This window comes from Symphalangus syndactylus, chromosome 5, assembly GCF_028878055.3.
Source record: "Symphalangus syndactylus isolate Jambi chromosome 5, NHGRI_mSymSyn1-v2.1_pri, whole genome shotgun sequence".
NCBI lineage: Eukaryota > Metazoa > Chordata > Mammalia > Primates > Hylobatidae > Symphalangus > Symphalangus syndactylus.
The window spans coordinates 136,905,934-136,928,497 of record NC_072427.2 but is presented as its reverse complement, the minus strand read 5'-3'; the positions used below and the strand labels follow the sequence as shown (position 1 = coordinate 136,928,497).

Here is a 22,564-nt window from a genome sequence, read left to right as displayed (position 1 = left end):
CTGGCCAAGATGGTGAAACCCCATGTCTACTAAAAATACAAAGATTAGCCAGACATTTTAGTGCTCACCTGTAATCTCAGCTACTTGCGAGGCTGAGGCAGGAGAATCTCTTGAACCTGGGAGGCAGAGGTTGCAGTGAGCCAGGATCGCGCCACTGCACTCCAATCTGGAAGTTTCTTGAAGGAAATCAAGAGTGACACCCTGCCTTTTTGGCCTGGGCAACTAGGGTAATTTGGTGCCTTTTACTGCAAAGAAAAGATTTGGGAAAAGAGAAGTTAGTGGTTGGATGGGTTATGTGAGGTAATGCATATGTTAATTAGCTTGGTTTAACCATTCCACAATATACATATTTCAAAACATGTTGTTCGCCATAAATATATATAATCTTATTTGTCAATTTTCTTTAAAAAGGAAACTGGCAAATGCTCAAATTTACCAGTAATCAGGGAATTGCACATTAAAGAAACAATTAGGCATTATTTTTCACTTACCAGATTGACCAAAATCATAAATAAAAGCATTAATTAAGGCACAGATGAATAAAAATTAGATTACTTAATGTTGGATGGAATGACAAATATGAATAAGCTCATATATTACTAGCAGGAAAATAATACAATTTGATTAGACAGAAAAGAAGCAGGAAGCAGATCTGGGGGGAAAAAAATGAAAGGATGTTTAGAAGTATTTGGGAAAGTAATCACTTTCAGGAAAATGATAGAAATCCAAATCAGAAGATTGCTGAGTCTCCACTCACCAAGTTGAATCTTACTTCAAAGAAGAATCACTTTTCCCCAAAAATCATACTTTAAGTTTAAAAGTGTATAGAGAGAGTCAACAGATACCTGGAAATTAGAGGATTCTTAAAAATTGTTAAGTATAGATACTAGTTTTAGGTTCCTTTATGAGTGTAATTAATATCAGCAAAGTCTTTCAGTGACTTCTTTCTTTTGGACATAGACCAGCAGCTTCTGAAGGCTGGTTTTAGGTTATTTTGAGCTAAGATTTTCTCTGTGTTCCTCCTACATTTTTGGGTTAACTGTTATGCCAGTTTTTATAAATACTGTTATTTACATGTTCTTTTGAAATGGCTTGAGTCCGCTTTGGATCATAAGAAAATATCATCTACATTATGATATAAACTTCATCATAAAAATAGTTGTAGTGTTCTGTAATGAAGTGATTTTTTATTGGTGGAATGAAACAATTGTAATTCAATATATAAATCATTTTTTAAAAAGCTTTATGAAAGCCTTTTATTATTAAAGTTCTGATATGAAGAAAAAGGTTTAATATTTAGTCAAATAGTAGATCCCTGCATCTGTGAACAAAGCTTTAAAGTTTCATTCTGAGTGGCGGGCACTGTTAAGATGCATGGTCCTTAAGCCATTGTTCTGCATGGCAGAATCACAGGGAAAGCGCTTTTATGGTGCTTGACAGGCAGCTGCTGGTCAATGGGGTGCTAAATCTGATGTAGGAGCTTAGAGTGTTCATTTCTTAAGCGTTCAGTTAAAAGTAGATCACACTTTGCTTAATTTGAATTTCTTTGGGGAAAAAAGTCACTAAAGGGAATTGTAGTTTTGAAAAACAGGTCTCAAAGTGCTAGAAATATATGGGATAAAAATAAATTTGCTTAATAATAATTTAATTTTTAATTAAAATTCTCCAAATGTGGTTCCAAAGATGACAGAAGAGCCTTTTAATGTCATTAATTAGCCAAGCTTACTAAAAATATATATATCCTGCTATTAATGATCATATGATAGTTGACAGTTCAGGTTCAATATACATCTCTACAACAGGGTCCAACCCAAACATTATGAATACTTCAGAGCACTTGACAAAAGTGTTTTAATGTAATTATATTTTTGAACTATAATTTAGATATTAGTTTATAAGCAATTTTGGTTGTGTTTTAGATTGATAATGTATGTCCCCTTCCTTGCATGTTTCTATGATACAGCTCAGTGCTTCATCTCTAGCTTTTTGCATATTAAGCCTCCTGTAGTATTTCTTGAATTTATGAATGACCAAATAAACCAAGGTGTGTCAGTGAACTGCTTTACCTCTTTGCTTTACCTCCATGCAAAGTCTCTTGGATGGAGTCAGCTTTCCCTCGCTGACATATTTGCACATAGTCGTGGGATTGCCAGCTCTGGATGTTTTCCAGTTTCTGGCTTTCGTATGATAGGAGATGGTGAAGATGGGGAGGAAGACCAAGCAGAAGCAAAATAGGAAATACCCGTGGAGGGAAAGCCTCAAGGAATTGAACTCTTTATACTGGTTATATAAGAGCAATTGGGTACTTTTCTCCCTCTCTCCACCCCGAAGGCATCGGATGGTTGGCCTGAATGCAGCGGTTCTTGTCTGGAGACATTTTGTTCAATTTTGAACAACCTCTTTTTGAGTAGAGACATTGAAATACTGAAGAACAACCACCAGGCCGGGCGCGGTGGCTCACGCTTGTAATCCCAGCACTTTGGGAGGCCGAGGCGGGCGGATCACGAGGTCAGGAGATCGAGACCATCCTGGCTAACATGGTGAAACCCCGTCTCTACTAAAAATACAAAAGAAATTAGCTGGGCGTGGTGGCGGGCGCCTGTAGTCCCAGCTACTCGGAGAGGCCGAGGCAGGAGAATGGCGTGAACCCAGGAGGCGGAGCTTGCAGTGAGCCGAGATCGCGCCACTGCACTCCAGCCTGGGTGACAGAGCGAGACTCTGTCTCACAAAAAAAAAAAAAAAAAAAAAAAAAAAGAACAACCACCATGATGAAGGAAATTTAGTTTAGGAGAAATAGTTGAAAGAATTAGAAATATTTAAAATACAAAATAAGGCATAGAATTTTAGAGCTCTAGAGTACGTTTATGATGAAATCATCTTCTAGATGAGAAAAGAGGATCCCAGTTTCAGTTGGCCATTGGCTAGATTTTAATAGCATATAAAGGGCTCTCTGGTATGATAAGCTTATATCCTTCCTAATTTTAATACCTTTTTATTTTTAACTAAGTCATTGTGATAGATGAATATGGCTTTTTAAAAATAATATTCATATCTTTGGCAAAATTTAAAAATAGAGGGATTTAAAAAAAAACTCAAAAAGTTTAGGGATCACTGGCGTAGTTAAAAGAGTGCTGCTTTAGAAAGTAGGAGACCTGCATTTTAGTTCTATTTAGCCCACAAGTTCTTTCTGTAACGCCAAGTGTGATCTCTTGGACCAGGTGTGGTGACTCACACCTGTAATCCTAGCACTTTGGGAGGCCAAGGTGGGTGGATCACCTGAGGTCCGGAGTTTAAGACCAGCCTGGCCAACATGGTGAAACCTCATCTCTACTAAAAACACAAAAATTAGCTGTGCATGGCAGCAGGCACCTGTAATCATAGCTACTCGGGAGGCTGAGGCAGGAGAATTGTTGAACCTGGGAGACAGTTCCAGTGAGCGGAGGTTATGCCACTGCACTCCAGCCTGGACGGCAGAGCGAGACTCCATCTCAAAAAAAAAAAATATATATATATATACACATATATATATAAAATCTCTTGGTCTTTTCTCCCCTACTTCCCTACCCTGCCCCCAATATTCTGAAAGCCCCAGAATATGTAACTCATCTAAGGTCTAAGTACTTAATAGGAAAGCAAGAATCAAAATTTGGCTCTCTTGATTTTTGATCAACCACTTTTCCTGTTTTACTGTTTTCCCACTATATCCTCTCTGGATGCTTTAACCCACAAAGGGAAGGTATATTTAACATGAGATTTTCTCTTAGTATAAAGGTAACATAATTTTACTACCCCAATAGACACAAATTATGCAGGCAGTTTATTAATTGGGTGCCTCATAGTCCAGAATGCACTCAATTCATCACACCTCATCACAATGAAATCTCTCTTTTTTTTTTTTTTTTTTTGGAGACAGGGCCCTCCCTCTGTTGGCCAGGGTGGAGTACAGTGGCACAACCTCAGCTCACTGCAACCTCTGCCTCCCGGGTTCAAGCAATTCTCCTGCCTCAACCTCCGAGTAGCTGGGAGTGCAGGAGCATGCTACCACACCCGACGAATATTTTCTAGTTTTTGTAGAGACGGGATTTTGCTATGTTGAACTCCAGACCTCAAGTGATCCACCCGCCTTGGCCTCCCAAAGTGCTGGGATTACAGGGATAAGCCACTGCATCCAGCCTGAAATCTTTTTGTAACTATATCAGTATTTGTGCATTGTTACTGACAGGTCTTTGGGTCAAAAGAGAGCTCTTATATCCAGATTATCAGTGAAGGATTCCCAGATTATTAAGAGTATGGTCAAATAATTTTCCCATCAAATATTTAATCCCTTCTGGTCCATGTAATTACCAATATCTCTGACATTTTCACAACCAGTAGGAGCCCATGTAATATTAGGAAAAAGTTGCTAACTAAACATTGAAAGAAGAGATCAGGAAACCGGAGTTTGTGGAGTCCCAACCCTTCCACATACTTGGTTCATTGAATTATGTTGATTTTGATATTAGGATATAAATTTATGCCCATGGAGATGATAGTATAAGATGAATACTTGTAATTTTTCTTTTTTTCTTTGGAGACAGAGTGTCTGTCACCCAGGCTAGAGTGCAGTGGCACGATCTCAGCTCACTGCAACCTCCACCTCCCAGGTTTAAGCAATTCTCCTGCCTCAGCCTCCCGAGTAGCTGGAACTACAGGCGTGCATCACCACACCTGGCTGATTTTTGTATTTGTAGTAGAGACAGGGTTTCACCATGTTGGCCAAGCTGGTCTTGAACTCCTGGCCTCAAGCAATCTGCCTGCCTCAGCCTCCCAAAGTACTGGGATTACAGGCGCAAGCCACCACGCCCAGCCTAATCTTACTTTTTCTAATCTAGATGTTTCTTGTGCTAGTGGTGGTTAAAAAGTTACGTTTGGGAAAAATAAAAAATTAGCCACACGGTGGCATATACCTGTAGTCCTAGCTACTTAGGAGGCTGAGGCAGGAAGATCACTTGAGCCCAGGAGGACCAGGCTACAGTGTACTCCATTGCACTCCAGCCTGGGTGACAGAGTGAGAACCCATCTTAAAAAAAAAAAAAAAAGTATGTTTGTATTTAGAATTTGAATTATACCTATACCTCTGTATCTAAAGGAAGTGGAGGCCAGGCGCTCACTCCTGTAATCCTGGCACTTTGGGAGGCTGAGGCAGGCAGATTGCCTGAGCTCAGGAGTTTGAGATCACCCTGGGCAACATGGCAAAACCCCGTCTCTAAAAAAGTACAAAAAATTAGCTGGGCATGGTGACTGGTGCCTGTAGTCCCAGCTACTCAGGGGGCTGAGGCAGGACAATCACTTGAACCTGGGAGGTGGAGGTTGCACAGGTTCAGCCTGGGCAACAGAGCAAAACACTGTCTCCAAAAAAAAAAAAGATAATAGGGAAACACAAATGCGAACTTTACATAGAGTTTTTAATTGATTCTTTTTTTTCTGGCTCACTTCTCCCCTAACTTTTAAAAATCTTTTTTATATCATGAATTTCACTTAGTATGAAGTTGGTTGGCACTGTGATAGTTTTATAAACTCAAAAGAGTGTATTTATCAAAGTGTTTTGTTTTGTTTTGTTTTGTTTTGTTCTGAGATGGAGTCTTGCTCTGTCGCCCAGGCTGGAGTGCACTGGCGTGATCTCGGCTCACTGCAAGCTCGGCCTCCTGGGTTCACGCCATTCTCCTGCCTCAGCCTCCCGAGTAGCTGGGACTACAGGTGCCGGCCACCACGCCCGGCTAATTTTTTTGTATTTTTAGAAGAGACGGGGTTTCACCATGTTAGCCAGGATGTTCTCGATCTCCTGACCTCTTGATCCGCCTGCCTCGGCCTCCCAAAGTACTGGGATTACAGGCGTGAGCCACCGCCCCTGGCCCAAAGTGGTTTTTTTAAAAATAGTAAACTGAAATTGTATTCTTTCATTTTTGGAAATGGTAGTATTACATATCCAATTTCCAAAATTAGCATTTTAAAAGAATTATACTTTGCATGCATAATGTACATGAAGCATTTTTAGATTGCTTTTAAAAAGCCTCCTGAAAAATGTTCTACCATCTATGAAGTGGAATATTAATTACTGTGCAGGAAACATTGCAAAATTGCTGAGATTGCAGTTTTATATCTGAAATATTGTGATATTTAAGTATTTTATCCTTAATAGAATTCTGAGTGTCAGCTCCAAGTCACTTTTATATTTCTTTTTTTTTTTTTTTTTTTGAGACGGAGTCTCGCTCTGTCACCCAGGCTGGAGTGCAGTGGCGCGATCTCGGCTCACTGCAAGCTCCGCCTCCCGGGTTCACGCCATTCTCCTGCCTCAGCCTCTCCGAGTAGCTCGGACTACAGGCGCCCGCCACCAAGCCCGGCTAATTTTTTGTATTTTTAGTAGAGACGGGGTTTCACCGTGGTCTCGATCTCCTGACCTCGTGATCCGCCCGCCTCGGCCTCCCAAAGTGCTGGGATTACAAGCGTGAGCCACCGCGCCCGGCCTACACTTTTATATTTCAAGTTAAGAAAAGCTATGAAAGGAAGTTATTCCTTCAAACCAAATGTACTGATGTATTTACTCCCATAAATAACCATATTTCCTGAAAGAAAGCATACAACAGAATAGTCAACATATACTTGCAGTAATTTATTTCCTGTCTTTATGTTCTATGGGTATAATTCACTTCATATTTCATCCATACATAGAAATCCTAGTCCTCTGATGAGATTTATAAAAATAAGAGTTTATTTATAGAAAAACATAAAATATAGTGACAGAATTGAGATTAGATTTTAAACATTCTTATTTCTCAAATGAAGTATAATACTCTTTCATCTTTAAATCAAACTACATGTGGAACTAATAGTCTTTGTGTAATTGATATAGATGCTGTTTATCTTGTATTAAGTGTGTTAAATTGAATTTCATAAAAAGATTAAAATCTGTTAATAGTTTATACCTTGTATAATATTTTGATCTTTAAAAAAATACATTCTAAGCCGGGCATGGTGGCTCATGCCTGTAATCCCAGCACTTTGGGAGGCTGAGGTGGGTGGATTACCTGAGGTCAGGAATTCAAGATCAGCAGGGCATGGTGGTGGACGCCTGTAATCCCAGCTACTCGGGAGGCTGTGGCAGGAGAATCACCTGAGCCCGGGAGGCGGAGGTTGCAGTGAGCGGAGATCACGGCACTGCATTCCAGCCTGGGTGACAGAGCAAGACTGTTGTCTCCAAAAAAAAAAAAATACATTCTAGTGTATATTTTACTTACTGGAACAAAAAAAAAAAGTACTCTAATTTGGATTTTGGAAAATAACTCTCCTTCATGTTTACATTTTAATTATTTTTTTATTTTAGAGTAATTTCTTACCAAACGTTACCAAGAAATATGCCAAGTCACAGAGCCCAGATTATGGCCCGCTACCCTGAAGGTTATAGAACACTCCCAAGAAACAGCAAGACAAGGCCTGAAAGTATCTGCAGTGTAACCCCTTCCACTCATGACAAGACATTAGGACCTGGAGCGGAGGAGAAACGGAGGTCCATGAGAGATGACACAATGTGGCAGCTCTACGAATGGCAGCAGCGTCAGTTTTATAACAAACAGAGCACCCTCCCTCGACAAAGTACTTTGAGTAGTCCCAAAACCATGGTAAATATTTCTGACCAGACGATGCACTCTATTCCCACATCACCTTCCCACGGGTCAATAGCTGCTTATCAGGGATACTCCCCTCAACGAACTTACAGATCGGAAGTGTCTTCACCAATTCAGAGAGGAGATGTGACAATAGACCGCAGACACAGGGCCCATCACCCTAAGGTAAAATAGCTGCTGATTTTGTGTTAACTCACTACCTTATAAATGCTGTGTTTTCTTTCTAGTATACTATTTTAAATGTGAGAGACAAAAGAATGGGGAGAAAGTAAGCAAGGCAGCTCTTTTTTGTTTTAAAAAATAAATAAAAATATTTTTCAACATTAAGATCTCATGTATAAAAAATACCTAATTGCAACACTTCATCTCTCAGGAACACAGGAGCAGTTCTTTTGAGCAGATGCATTCTGTATTCTCTGCTTGATACCATATCTCATCAGTTCTCCATGTAGGTTAACACCATATGCATTTTTTTGTTGTTTTTGGTTTTGTTTTTGTTGTTGTTGTTGTTTTGTTTTGAGACGGTGTCTCACTCTGTTGCCCAGGCTGGAATGCAAAGGCATAATATCAGCTCACTGCAACCTCTGCTTCCTTGGCTCAAGCGATTCTCCTGCCTCAGCCTCCCGAGCAGCTGGGATTACAGACATGCACCGCCACACCTGTCTAATTTTTGTATTTTTAGTAGAGATGTGGTTTCACCATGATGCCCAGGCTGGTCTTGAACTCCTGATCTCAAGTGATCCACTGGCCTCAGCCTCCCAAAGTGCTGAGATTGCAGGTGTGAGCCACTGTGCCTGGCCTAGACCACATTCATTTTTATTGGCTTTTTACACACTTAGAAATTCTACACCTACTGTCTTCTGGCATACCTGATATTTTGTATCAAGCTCATCCTGTTGTTCATGAGGATAAAAGTGTTAACTTTATCTTCTAACCAATGAATATATGGCATATTGAGATAACTCCTTAAACACTCGATTTAATATTAGAGCTTAATGGTATGTATACATTTAAAAAATGGAGATCATGTTTTACTTTGTATATTAAGTTGGTGTAAGCATTGCTTAGTATAGATTATTTGAAGTGAATTCAAAGTGCTTCGTATCGATCAGCTTTTCATAATGCTAAAGCAGTGGCTTTGGTTAGTTAGCTAGTACACAACCAGTTCCGTAAGGTCTATCCTAAAGTGCTTTTTTTTTCATACTAAAGAATTCTTTGGCCAGACATAGTGGCTCGCACCTGTATTCGCAACAGTTTGGGGAGCCAAGGCCATAGGATCACTTGAACCTGGGAGGTTGAGGCTGTAGTAAGCTTGATTGCACCACTGCACCCCAGCCTGGGTGACAGAGCAGGACTCTGACCCAAAAAATAGTAATAATAAGTTATTGCTTTATACTGTTTTAAAATGCTCTTTTCTTATCCTTGTGACAGGCTGAATCCTTCAGCTGCATTATTACCCAAGCATTTGCTTGATATTTCCATAAATAAGCATTTGTTAAAATTAATAAATTAATCAGGAATTTTCCTTTGAAGAAAGTTTTAATTTGCCTCACAAAAAAAGGCTCACTTTGAACTCCATCGTAACAAAGTTCAGTGTTTCCTCACTTTGTCCAAAGACTGAAACATGATTGATAAAAATAGTAACATTATATAAGAAAAATCTGATCTAATACAACTTAATGTGTATGGTGTAACAATTGGCTCTAAATTACATGCTCTCGTGGTTAATAGTATTTTTCATGTTCTTGGCCAGAATATATCATCTGTTTCGACAGCAAATATGAGATGAATCTATATTCTCTATCCAATTCCCAACTGTCTACTACTGCTACTCCTGAAAGACTTCTCCAAAATTGCCAAATTTTTCCTCCAAACTATCCTATCGTCTTCCTTGATCTAGATCAGTGGTTCTTAAAGTGTAGTTCATGGACCCCTGTGGGGGTTCCCTCCCCATGACCCTTTCAGGGAGTCAAAACTATTTTTATAATCATAATAAGGCATTATTCATTGTGTTCCTATTTGCTCTAGTAGTGCAGAAGTGATGGTGAGTAAAATTTCTGGCACCTTAGCATAAACCAAGGCAGTAGCTCCAGACTATACTAGTGGTCATTGTAGCCTTCACTGCCACACACTTGAAGTAAAAAATAAAGTAACAGGTTCACTTATAAACCTCATTCATGAAACAGTAGAAAATAATTTTATTGAACCTTAAAATTTTGTTACATATTCTTTTACTATTACTTGTGATGAAATGGTAAATGCATAAAGCATTTCTATGGCATACCAAAGTGCTAATGGTTGTCTCACAGTAAAACACATGACGGAGTTGCAAGCTGAATTAGTTCCTTTTACTGTGAAACACATTTTTACTTGAACAAAAGACAACTATCAATATTCAGACGTGGTATTTGATAGACACACTTTCTCAAAGTGAATGCTATCCTGTCACTTCAAGGAAAACAACTGACAGTATTTGTCACTGATGACAACGTTTGAGTTTTCAAGCAAAAAATAGAATTTTGGAAATCATGTATCTGCCACCCTGAACTTGACAGCTTTCCGGTGCTTAAAGATTGGTGGTGATATTAACAGTTGTGATGTTTTTATATTGTATACTGACATATGTCAACATTTAGAACATTGCATAACTCACTGAACCAATATTTTCCAGATGACCAGTGTTTGATATCATAAGATTCATATAAAGTACAAATAGACCAGTGGATATTAATGTAACAGAGTATCAAAAGTTCATTGATAAGGTTTCAGATATCACTTTGTAACTAACCTTTAAAAAAAATCACTTTTTTGAGCTATAGCACAGTGTCAAAGATGAACATCTATAATTATCAAGAAAAACTATTAAAATTCTCTTCCTTTTTTCCAACTGTATATATTGAGGGTAGATTTTCTTCACATACTTCCACTAAAAGAGATTATCACAACAGATTAAATACAGAAACAGATACAAGAATCCAGCCAGACATTAAAGATTTGCAAAACTGTAAAACAATGCCACTCTTGCCACTAAATTTTCTTTTTAAAAATATAAAGGTATCCTGAGGTCAAAGAGTTTTTGAAAACCTCTAAACCAGATTTTAGAATTACTCTATTCAGGCTGGGCAAGTGGCTCACGCCTGTAATCCTAGCACTTTGGGAGGCCGAGGTAGGTGGATTGCTTGAGGCCAGGAGTTCGAGACCAGCCTGGCCAACATGGTGAAACCCCGTCTCTACTAAAAATACAAAAATTAGTCAGGCGTGGTGGCATGTGCCCATAATCCCAGCTACTTGAGAGGCTGCGGTAGGAGAATCTCTTGAACCCAGGAGGTGGAGGTTGTGGTGAGCTGAGATCTTGCTATACACTCCAGGCTTGGCAACAGAGTGAGACTCTGCCCCCCCAAAAAAAAAAAAAAAAAAAAAAAAAAAGAATGACTCTGCTCATCCACATCATTATTTTTTTAGATGGAGCCTTGCTCTGTTGCCCTTGCTGGAGTGCAGTGGTGCTGTCTCGGCTCACTGCAACCTCTGCCTCCCGGGTTCAAGCAATTGTCCCATGTCAGCCTTCCGAGTAGCTAGGATTACAGGCCCACGCCACCACGCCTGGCTGATTTTTTGTATTTTTAGTAGAGACAGGACAGGGTTTCACCGTGTTGGCTAGGCTGGTCTCGAACTCCTGACCTCAAGTGATCTGTCCACCCTGGCCTTTCAAAATGTTGGGATTACAGGCGTGAGCCACTGCACCCAACCCCACATCAGTATTTTATGTCAAGAAATTTTAGTCTCTATCATCTTTCATAAGCACTAATAGCAATTTTAAATGGTATTTCATAATAGGAATTTAAGATTTCTCCTTGCTGACATTGATAAGAAAAAAAAAACTTTACCACAGAATTACATTATGCCTTTACTTTCCTAGCATGTCTATGTGCCTGACAGAAGGTCAGTGCCAGCTGGCCTGACTTTACAGTCTGTTAGTCCCCAGAGCCTCCAAGGGAAAACGGTGAGTAATATCTTTATTTACCATACCATGTTTTATTTATGTGCTACACAGGAAGGTACATATCTAAAATAGTTTTTAAGTTTGAATTTTCAGAGGTTCTCCCAAAGAAAAAACATTACTGCTTTTGTGAGATGCTCATCAGAAGAATTTGGAATCATGTAGCCATTTCAGTGTTTTAGTGGATACCTTTTCCTAAGTGTCTGACTGGCCAAATAAAAGATTATATTTTGAAACTTTACGGCCGGGTGCGGTGGCTCATGCCTGTAATCCCAGCACTTTGGGAGGCCAAGGCAGGCGGATCGCTTGAGGTCAGGAGTTCAAGACCAGCCTGGCCAAAATGTTGAAACCCCGTCTCTACTAAAAATACAAAATTAGCCGGGCATGATGGCGCGTGCCTGTAATCCCAGCTACTTGGGAGGCTGAGGCAGGAGAATCGCTTGAACCCAGGAGGCGGAGTTTGCAGTGAGCCGAGATCCTGCCATTGCACTCCAGCCTAGGCAACAGAGCAAGACTCTGTCTCAAAAAAAAAAAGAAACTTTACTGTATAAACTAGGTGGGTTTCTTTACTTTCATTCCCTTATCCTTAAAACAGAAGTTGCAGTAATTAATTAGTGAACAAATCCAGCAAGCAGCTATTTGTAGTCAAACTACCAGCGTATTAAGTTTTTCGTGTGAATTTTTAGATTAACTTCTTTAGAGCTGTTAATAAAAGAAACTGATTTACATATCAGCCGAAAAAGAAAGACTGTAACAAGCGTTCAATCAAAGCAAGTATTTATCATTATCATTTCATTGTCAGTGTTATGTTAATTGGAAAGGAGTTATATTAGCAGGATACTTCTAGTTAAAGAGAAAAGATTACTTTTCCTCACTTCAGTTTAATGGTATTCTTTTATCAGGGGCACTGGCTTTATTGTCAGTAGATAACCTCAGTTTCTGTAAAGATGTGATTTTAGCACCTGTGTATATAGTTGTTCATTATTTAAAATTCTTTTTCTGCAGTAATCAAATTCATCTTACGTGTTTTCTAAAAACATTGTTTTATTTTATCTTTACACGTTTAGATAAAATGAAATATTTCCTTGCTTTAAACTTCCTGCAGTTTATTTGCCAAAGATTATTTGATTAAGACTAAGAACTTTTAAATGTGGGAATTTTAAAACATTAGATTGTTGGCCTGAGAAATAGTCATTAATCATGGAGTAAATGCTAAATAACATACCACCAATGTTTCTCTTCTGCCTTGCTCCCTCTAGTGGATATTTAGCACAAAATTTATTTACCACCTCCTACTTTCTTTGGTCAAATGTGCCTCTTTATTTGGCCTCAAAATCTAAATAAAGTTATTGGTATCTTTCATCCTTTTGAAAATCTCTTAATCTGTTTGGCTCCATAAACAATAAACCAGAGTTTCAGTATTTCTTGCGGTATCACTCTGGGTTCTTAGAATATCTAAATCCCTTTCCCCACCTTACCTTCTCCTTGGCAAGACCTGGAGTGTTGGAGATGATGAGCATAAAATAAGGACTATCCTAGCATCATGAGGTCACAAGATAGGATTGGCATCAGAGCAAAAGCAACTGTTCTTTTTTCCTTAGGCGGTTTATTTAAATCTCATACACCAAACATTCTTTGACCATTTAATATATAGTAAAAAACTGTTGTCTCACCTGTGGATACCCAGTTTTATCTAAGGAATCCAATAGTAACTGTAGTTTACTTCTGCTAACACTTTTTCTGTCTGAAGGCAATAATTTTTAATATGATTTTGGATAATGGTTAAAAATGATTTCTGTTTTTGAAAAGAATTGTAGGAAAATAAAGAGCAATAGCAAATAAACAGAACAGAAGAGAGCTAGTGCAATGCTGTTGTGTAGGCAAAACAAACCAATCTCGGGAATACTTTTTAGCCTGGAATTTTTAAGAGTACACTGCAGCACTCAAGTGAGGAGAGCCTGTAGCCTGCTTTCAGTTGTTAATCATAACAAAGCTCAGAGAAATACCAAGTAATATTTTATGGGCTATAAGAAAAGTATATTAAATTGGCCCATTAAGGAATTTCATCCACCATTGAAAATTTGTTTTCCTTTGGATCACAGTCACCAATCAGGAACCAAAAAAAGTTTCTCTTCTTTTCCCAGAGTGAAGCAGGGGGGTTTATGTGCCCATGGAAACTCTTTTTCTTAAAAAATAAAACTGATCTTTTGGTCATAAAAAATGCTATATGAAAGCAGCAACAGTGACATTTCAGAATATAACTGGGAAGTAATTAATAGAACCCAGATCCCAAGTTTAATAATGAGAAGATATCCAAGTTTTACTTTTATTTTATTTTATTTTATTTATTTATTTTGAGATGGAGTCTCGCCCTGTCGCCCAGGTTGGAATGCAGTGGCGTGATCTCTGCTCACTGCAAACTCCGCTTCCTGGATTCAAGCGATTCTCCTGCCTCAGCCTCCCGAGTAGCTGGGATTACAGTTGCATGCCACCACGCCTGGCTAATTTTTTTTATCTTTAGTAGAGGTGGGGCTCAGGCTGGTCTCGAACTCCTGACCTTGTGATCTGCCTCCCTCGGCCTCCCAAAGTGCTGGGATTACAGGCGTGAGCCACTGTGCCCGGCCTACATTTATTTTAATTATTTTATGTATGTTCTGTTAGAAAGTTGGACATGCAGGTATTTGTACTATTGCTGGGGAAAGGTGTAATTTTTTAGATATCTTAGTAAAATCTCTTTTAATAATTTTTTAGTAGCGCTTATGTACAAACCTTTATAATGTTTTTTTGGCATTGTGCTTTTTTGTACTTAACATTTAAATATTCTCATGAGTTTTGAGAAAATGCCTTAATTTACTGTTGTTTTGCTGTATCTTTTAAAGTAACACTGTTCCTTCTATTTCTCTAGATATCTATGCATTTATGTAGGACCTATCATCATAGTGCCTAGGCACTATGTTTGATGTCAACCATAAGAGGAAACTTGCCAAGAAATCTTGGTTTAATATCTGTCACTTAAGACAACAATTAATCTGTTTTCCACTGTTTGGATTCTTAAATTGTACTCCTTCAGCCAGAGGAGCTTACGCTGCTGCTAATAAAGCTGAGACGGCAGCAAGCCGAACTGAGTAGTATCCGGGAGCATACGTTAGCACAGCTCATGCAGCTAAAGCTTGAGGCCCACAGCCCAAAGGTCAGCTATGGAGAGATTTGTTTGTGTCGTCTGCCGTCATCTCTTATTTTGAACCACTCATTAGTCAATATGATCAGCGTCATTAGTGTTGAGCATGAGCCCGTACCATCATCATAGTGACAACATTAGAATCTCCTATTAACCCTTTGAGAATTCAACTTATTTATACATTACTGAAAGAAAATACAGGTAGGGTGCATTTCTTCTTAGCCTTCTACCCACCCTCTCACCCACTGGCTTTTGGTTTTGAGGAAGGCAATGGGTACAACACTTCATGTATGCATTAACTTCATGTTATTCACTGAATACTGTGACTTCCACATCTGGTAAAACAAATATTGAGAAGTCCTATAATTTCCAGTAAAACAATAAATTAAAAATTCTTTATAACTTTAATAATACTGCCTTTTAAATGTTAAAAATTAATTTTAAAATGTCTTTTATTTTTAATGAAAAGAACGAACACATAACTGTTTCTCAAAGGGTTTATAGCTCTGGTTATATAAGAAACATCTTATTGAAAGAAGTAGTACTATATTAGAGGAAATAATTGACATGTAAAAGTTCTAACAGTCAGTTTGCTAAAGCTATTTTAAGGAATTTTTCTGCTTACTAGTTCATTGTTCATATGCATGTCTACTTAATTTCTTACAAAACAAAATATAATTTTATAATTTAGTATGTCAGCTGTACCATTTACAGGGGAGCATGTGCGTGAAAGTTGTCATGTACTGTAATATAATAGGTTGTAGTAAATTACCTGTTTTTCTTATTCCAAAATTGACCTTTTCTTGAATTCCACATCCTCTTTCTCTGTCCCTTTTTTCTTAATTGGTGCCTACTAGAATGAAATTCTTTCACATCATCTCCAAAGGAACACCATATATTTGGATCATCAGGTGGGATTCATAGAGATTTTCTTACTTTTAATACTTAATAGAACTTCTTAAATATAATACAGTTTTTCAGGCTTCTCAGCTATTTCAGTCACTTTGAATTAATAACATGACTTTTACAAGTGATAGAATATGAAATCTCTGACCAGGTGGATTCAGGAATTCCATAATAAACAGGGAGAAAGGACAGATGTGGAGGTAAAGAGGGATACAAATGCTGGGTCACCTGAAATTGAGAGCCTGAATTCTCTAGACTTCTTTCTTCTTATCCCATTAAAACACCTACTCCTTGAGGCTTATCTCAGCTTGGAGCTGACCTAATTAAAGGAACAGACACCAAGCTGTGAATTGTCTTGTTGGAAGGCAAGAAGGAGGGTGAATGTAGTGTGCTCTGTACTCCCAAAGGGGAGTTTAAAGGTGGGTGAAGTTGGCTGGATGCAATGGCTCATGCCTGTAATCCCAGCACTTTGGGAGGCCGAGGCAGGCGGCTCACTGGAGGCCAGGAGTTCGAGACCAGCCCGGCCAACATGGAGAGACTCTGCCTCTACTAAAAATAGAAAAATGAGCCGGGCGTCACAGTGAACGTCTATAATCCCAGCTACTCGGGAGGCTGAGGCACGAGAATTGCTTGAACCTGGGAGGTGGAGGTTGCAGTGAGCCAAGATCGTGCACCACTGCACTCCAGCCTGGGCTACAGTGCAAGACTCTATCTTAAAAATAAAGAAACAGAGAAAGAGAGAGACGGGGAGAGTAAAGGAGGAAGGAAGATGGGTGAAGTGTGTAGTGGAGGTGATTTTCAGTTGCCTGTCCTTATTCCCTGTTTGCTGATTACTTCCAGTGTTTGGTCTTTGCCAACGTGTGTAGAGCCAGTTTTATAGGAGGCTCACATTCCTAGCATTACCTCAGTGGTGGCACCAGGTGTACCTGGTTGAGGTGAATGTTCAAAAGTGAAAATGGCAATGGGCCGGGTGTGGTGGCTCCCACCTGTAATCCCAGCACTTTGGGAGGCTGAGGCAGGTGGATCACCTAAGGTCAGGAATTTGAGACGAGCCCAGCCAACATGGTGAAACACCGTCTCTACTAAAAATACAAAAATTAGCCGGGCGTGGTGGTGCGTACCTGTTATCCCTACTACTTGGGAGGTTGAGGCAGGAGAATCACTTGAGCCCTGGAGGCAGAGGTTGCAGTGAACCAAGATCAACCACTGCACTCCAGCTTGGGTAACAGAGCGAGACTCTATCTCAAAAAAAAAAAGAAAAAGAAAGTGGCATTGAACAAAGAGTGACTCAGTTTTTATAAAATGCTCTATTAATATTTAATTGTAATTTGTTGGGAATTTTTTGTTATTAGACATAATTTCTTTCATTGAATGCATTTTTTATATAAGTCAAGCTAAAACTTATTCTAGCTTGTTTCAAAATGTCCAAACTTGACTATTTTATCAAATAAAGAGATAACTGTGGAAAATAAGACAAATGCTTTCATATTTATATTTGCCTGCTTGAAACAAAACAGTAATGTGCTACTTTAAATTAGTTGTATTTAAAGAGGGATTTTGCATTAGGATAACCCTTTGAAAGGTGTTAAATCATTTTCCTTATTTTAATTTTTAAAAGTAACACACTTTTGTTAATATAAAATTTATATATTTTCCACAAAACATTTTCATCAGCATTTTGGCCATTGGAATGCTTTAAAAATCAGCATTTCATGTATCCGGATCTTCAATCCAGAGATTGAGGCTATTGAAATTTAACCACAGTGTATATTGTGCACTTTGTATATTATGCACTAGAAAAATGCATCTTCCTTCAAAATTCCACACTGCCAGAAAGCTGCTAAGATACATGGGAAATAAAAAACTCCTTCGTATTTAGAGCTGCAAATAGTCCTAAAAAATAGGTTTAAAAAACAATGATATAAACATGAATCTGAAGTTACCCAGCATCTCTGAAAGTAAACCTTGTGGTTTACTGTAATTTATTACTGACCTCATTGAATCAAAGCTTGCAGAGACAGAACTTCAGAAAATTTTAGAAAAGGACAGGTAAATGTATCAAACCACCACCATATGCTAAGATGCCCTTCCTCAATCACTTTCCCAGGTCGAGATTGTGTTTTATCCCTTTACCTAAATGACCTAGATCTCGTTGAGGTTCACATTCCCATCACTCCTCTCGAAGGAAGCTTTGTTTAACCTTTTCTACTGCTCCATGCTTGTGGTCCTACCGGTGACTTCTAAACATCCCAGTGTGTTATTGATCTTCTCTATTCTCTCAACATGTCACCAAAGCTTTTCCAGTAATTTATCTGAAGTAAAGCTATTCAATTTTTAAAGTTTGTGATAATGAGAAGAATTACAGAATTGTTTGAATGATACTTTGTGTTTGAAGTAAGAATATTTTGATAGCAAAAATTGGGCCATTTTTAGGTAATAATTAGACAGCATATGAAAACATGATGGAGACTTTGCCCAAAAACTCAGATATACTTAAATGTATATATCCTTAAGGTTTCCTAAAGAAAATCTCTCTTTAAATAATTTTATTAAAAATTTATGATTTAGATGACTTTGAATTTTAATAAAATTTTTCATTCAGCTCAAACATTTCCAGCTTTTAATCTTGTTACTGCCAGTAACGTAACATTTTAGAGTACCAGGTCTGTTGTTTTTGTAGGGATTATTGGTTCCTTGGATTTATGAATTGATTCATCAGTTTTATATAACCACAAATTTGAGAGTAAATTATAAAATCTGAAAGAGGAAAAGGCTCTGGTCACATTTTATACTATATATCATAACAAATGAACATGTACTAATCTATTCTCACTCTAACACTTATTTTGCCTCCCCTAATAAATCATCAGAATAACCCAAGACCAGCAACAAAATGTAGTTTTCCTCCTGCCCCTTGTGAGGTATTATAATAATCAAAAGCAAAACTGTGATTTCTTTAAATTCTGTTAATCGCTGTCACTATTCCAAAAAAAAAATAGACCCAAAGAGTATTCTCATAGGTGCTTCAGAGGTCAACTCATTTCTGATGCTACTGGAATGTTTAATTACAAATAAAAAATAAAATTGCCTTATCTGAAAGTCTACAGATTTACATATTAAATAGGCAATCCAAAAATCCTGACTTCTGGTGCCTATAACTTCAGCAATAAAATCTGATTCTCACTATCATGGTTTATGAGGATGAATCATGTATTAAAATGGTTTAAAAATAACAGTAGCTATACTAATTGCATGGTAGAATTTTCTTCGGTTCTTTGTTTCATTATGAAGTACACTATTACAGTTTGTTTATGTTTCCATAGCCCGGTTAGTGTATTAGTCAAAGCCCACATTTATGTAAGACTAGCCCTGGTTTGTCATTTTTGTGAATTTTAAGATAGCATAGGCCCAAAGTAGAACCTGTATACATACAGTAATCCCAACTATATATTTTATGTACCTCATCCATGCTCTATGTAGAGAATAAATAAATACATAATATATCAGTAACTCATTTTCTTCTCACCCAGCTTAGTTGTTGCTGAATATTGAAGACACTTTTGGTTACAGTTTAAGTGACACTTGCCAGCTTCATCCTAAAATGCATCTACTGAATGGATTTAACATTTATTAGCTTTTTCCATGTTTATTTTTCTGCCTAACAGAATATAATATGGATGGAGGGAAGCCATAAGTAAAGTGTTGCCCTTGCTGTGTACTTGCCAGGAGGTTGGAAGTAAATTTCAGATTATCAGCAGTTAAAGTGGGGTCTCCTCCCCTGAAGAATGAAATATCCTGTTGTAGTTCTTTGAAAGTGCCATAGTGGCTGGTGTTTATTTTATGAGGGAAAGAGAAAATTTTGAAAAAAAAATTTTTTCTTAACAGGGCAGATCAAGCATAAGCTGCCCTGCTGAGCAATCATTTTATGATTAGGAGTCCCTAAAAGGTTCCACAGAGCCAACTATAAGTCATTTGTTTGAAACTGGAGTAACAGGTTTCCATAGGAGCTGATTGTAGCCAAACCATTTGATGATATTTGGTTGTAAGACAGAGAAAAAGGAGCACACTGGTTGTTTTGGCTCCTGTACCCTACTGGTTATTAAGGATTTTTAATAGTGTCCCTGGTGGTTAGATTCCCAAGCCAGGCCATGAAAGATAGTATTTTACCGTGTGCTATATCTGAAGACCAGACTAACAGTATCACACACCCTAACCACACTGAAGAAAACATCTCTCTTAAAAATGTATTCAGTGGCTGGGCTCAGTGGCTCATGCCTGTGATCCCAACACTTTGGGGGAGGCTAAGGCAGGTGCATCACCTGAGGGTAGGAGTTCGAGACCAGCCTGGCCAACATATAGTGAAACCTCGTTTCTACTAAAAACACAAAAATTAGCCAGGCATGGTGGTGGGCACCTGTAATCTCAGCTACTTGGGAGGCTGAGACAGGTGAATCACTTGAATCCAGGAGGTGGAGGCAGAGGTTGCAGTGAGCCAAGATCGCATCACTGCACTACAGTCTGGGCGACAGAGTGAGACTCTGTCTCTAAAAAAAAAAAAAAAAAAAAAAAAATTTCTCATTGTGGCCAGGCACCATGACTCATGCCTGTAATCCCAAGACTTTGGGAGGCCAAGGTGGGTGGATCACCTGAGGTCAGGATTCCGAGACCAGCCTGGGACAACATGGTGAAACTCCATCTCTACTAAAAATACACAAATTAGCCGGGCCTGGTGGTGTGTGCCTGTAATCCCAGCTACTTGGTAGGCTGAGGAACAAGAATCACTTGAACCTGGGAGGCAGAGATTGCAGTGAGCCAAGATTATGCCCTGCGCTCCAGCCTGGGTAAGAGAGCAAGACTCTATCTCAAAAAAAAAAAAAAAAAAAAGTATTCAGTGTGCGAACCTCAGATCTTAGGAACATGTATGCCTTCTTCAGCAGATCTAACATTGGGAGTAGGGACTTGAAGTTTCTCAGTCTTGTCACTTACTAGATCTATGCTAGTTTCTAGTTCTTGGCTCCTGTAGCCTGGACCAGGACTGGTTGGGTTGAGCAAAAGAATGAAATTAGGCATTTAGAAACTAGACCAGGAGCTGAAGAGAGGAAGCAGTCAAAAACTCCATGAATGAAGAGGTAGCACTTTTTTTGATGCAGGCATGAAAGGAGTATTAATAGGAATGGGGAAGTTGGAACGTGTTTCCCTCCATTTTCCTCACCTCTGTTTTAGCTTTTCCTTCCATTTGTTTCTTACCCTTTTTCTTTCTAACATTCCCTACTAGTGTTTGAAGAGCAGTTGTGAGGGAACTTCAATGATATTCCCCTTTTCCTTTTCCCTAATAACCTTCATGCCAGGTTTTCAAGTAGGCAATGATAACAGAAGGTGAGATATTAGCAACTGTGACTACGAAGTATGTAGGTGGAGATGTGCAGAAGGATCCAGAGACTTAGAGCAATGCTTCACGTGCTTTTGGTAAGCATGCTCCCTACTGTGGGTAAACCAAACATGTACCAACCCCCCCAGAATTATGATATTCTACTGCAGTGACTAGCCTCTTCTTTTAACATCATATAGCTAAAGGACCTTATCCTCAAAGTCATGGAAAAGCAGGAAGTTTTTCATGACAAATCAGTTTGCCATAGTACAGTTAAAAAAAAAAAATACAGTTCAAGCATACCTATGTGTTCTTTTTTGCATGAAAATGTTTAAGATTTGCCAGAGTCAATAGCTGAATCCTTCTTCATAATTTACCAGTACATTTTTGTTTTTTTTTTTGAGAATGAAAAACATTTCATGTTTATTTGGCGATCCAGTAGACTGGGGATAGATTGTCAACAATCAGCACCTACGTATGTGTCCTTTTATCAGTATATTTTTTAAAAAACAATTATCAACTTCTTGTGAGGAGGGTAAGAAAATCATTTTTGAGCTGGGCATGGTGGCTCACGCCTGTAATCCCAGCACTTTGGGAGGCCAAGGTGGGTGGATCACCTGAGGTCAGGAGTTTTAGACAGCCTGACCAACATGGTGAAACCCCATCTCTACTAAAAATAACAAAAAATTAGCCAGGCGTAGTAGTGCGTACCACCCGCTACTCGGCAGGCGGAGGCAGGAGAATTGCTTGAACCCAGGAGGCAGAGGTTGCAGTGAACCGAGAGCGCACCACTGCACTCCTGCCTAGGCAGCAGAGGGAGACGCCATCTCCAAAAAAAGAAGAGGAGTAGGAGGGACAGAGATAAAACTCAGAAAATTCTTGAGCAGGATATGAAATAATAATAATGGCAGAACTATAAGACTAAATGGATAATGGATTAGATTAGAATTTAATATGTGTCTCTTAAATTGGCCTATTTAGTGCTCTTACATTATTATCATGGGTCTGCTCTTAGCAGTAATCTGTCCCATTTTTTAAGCTTTTTTTTTTTTTTTAACCTATCTCAGTGCTAACTGGGGAAGATCTCCATCTCTTGGTGTCCTCTCAACTGAGAATTCGTTTTCATCTATTCTTCATTTTACTAGCTGTCACTGTGTGAGTCTTCATCTCTAGCCCTGCTGGGTTTCTCCCAGAAAGCAGAGTCTGTAGTGTGGGCTTTCTTAATGTGGGCTCATTTGCAGGGAGTTTCCTTTGGGAAGTGATATCAAGGTGTGAGAGAAGAGAGTAAACAAGGAAGGAAGGGGTATATTATCAACTGCCGTGGGCAACTTGGGCCTTATGGGACTGATTGATGCCTGTTGACAAATGAGTAGAAACACTGCACAATTACCCAAGTGAACAATAGAAGTGGGAAGCATTTGTACTGGCTCCCATCCTCCATTGATTAAGGGTTG

The 22,564-nt window shown here is 38.7% G+C and overlaps 1 protein-coding gene across 49 annotated transcripts in view; it reads left to right on the top strand.

Moving 5' to 3' along the window:
- Window positions 1–22,564, top strand: part of PLEKHA5 (pleckstrin homology domain containing A5) — a 253,151-nt gene that overhangs the window by 145,684 nt on the left and 84,903 nt on the right. For 22 of the 49 annotated variants that reach the window (XR_008658014.2, XR_008658013.2, XM_055280463.2 and 19 more), the window contains 4 exons: window positions 7,361–7,826; window positions 11,578–11,661; window positions 14,729–14,848; window positions 15,694–15,747. Coding sequence is in view for 47 of the 49 variants with exons in the window: in XM_055280463.2 (XP_055136438.2) it covers window positions 7,361–7,826; window positions 11,578–11,661; window positions 14,729–14,848; window positions 15,694–15,747 (724 nt within the window). In the remaining 2 variants the exon portion in view is untranslated. Of the gene's footprint in view, window positions 1–2,727; window positions 5,782–7,360; window positions 7,827–11,577; window positions 11,662–14,563; window positions 14,849–15,693; window positions 15,748–22,564 lie in introns of those variants that run through there. The other 27 variants (XM_055280474.2, XM_055280469.2, XM_055280476.2 and 24 more) reach the window with 6 other exon arrangements.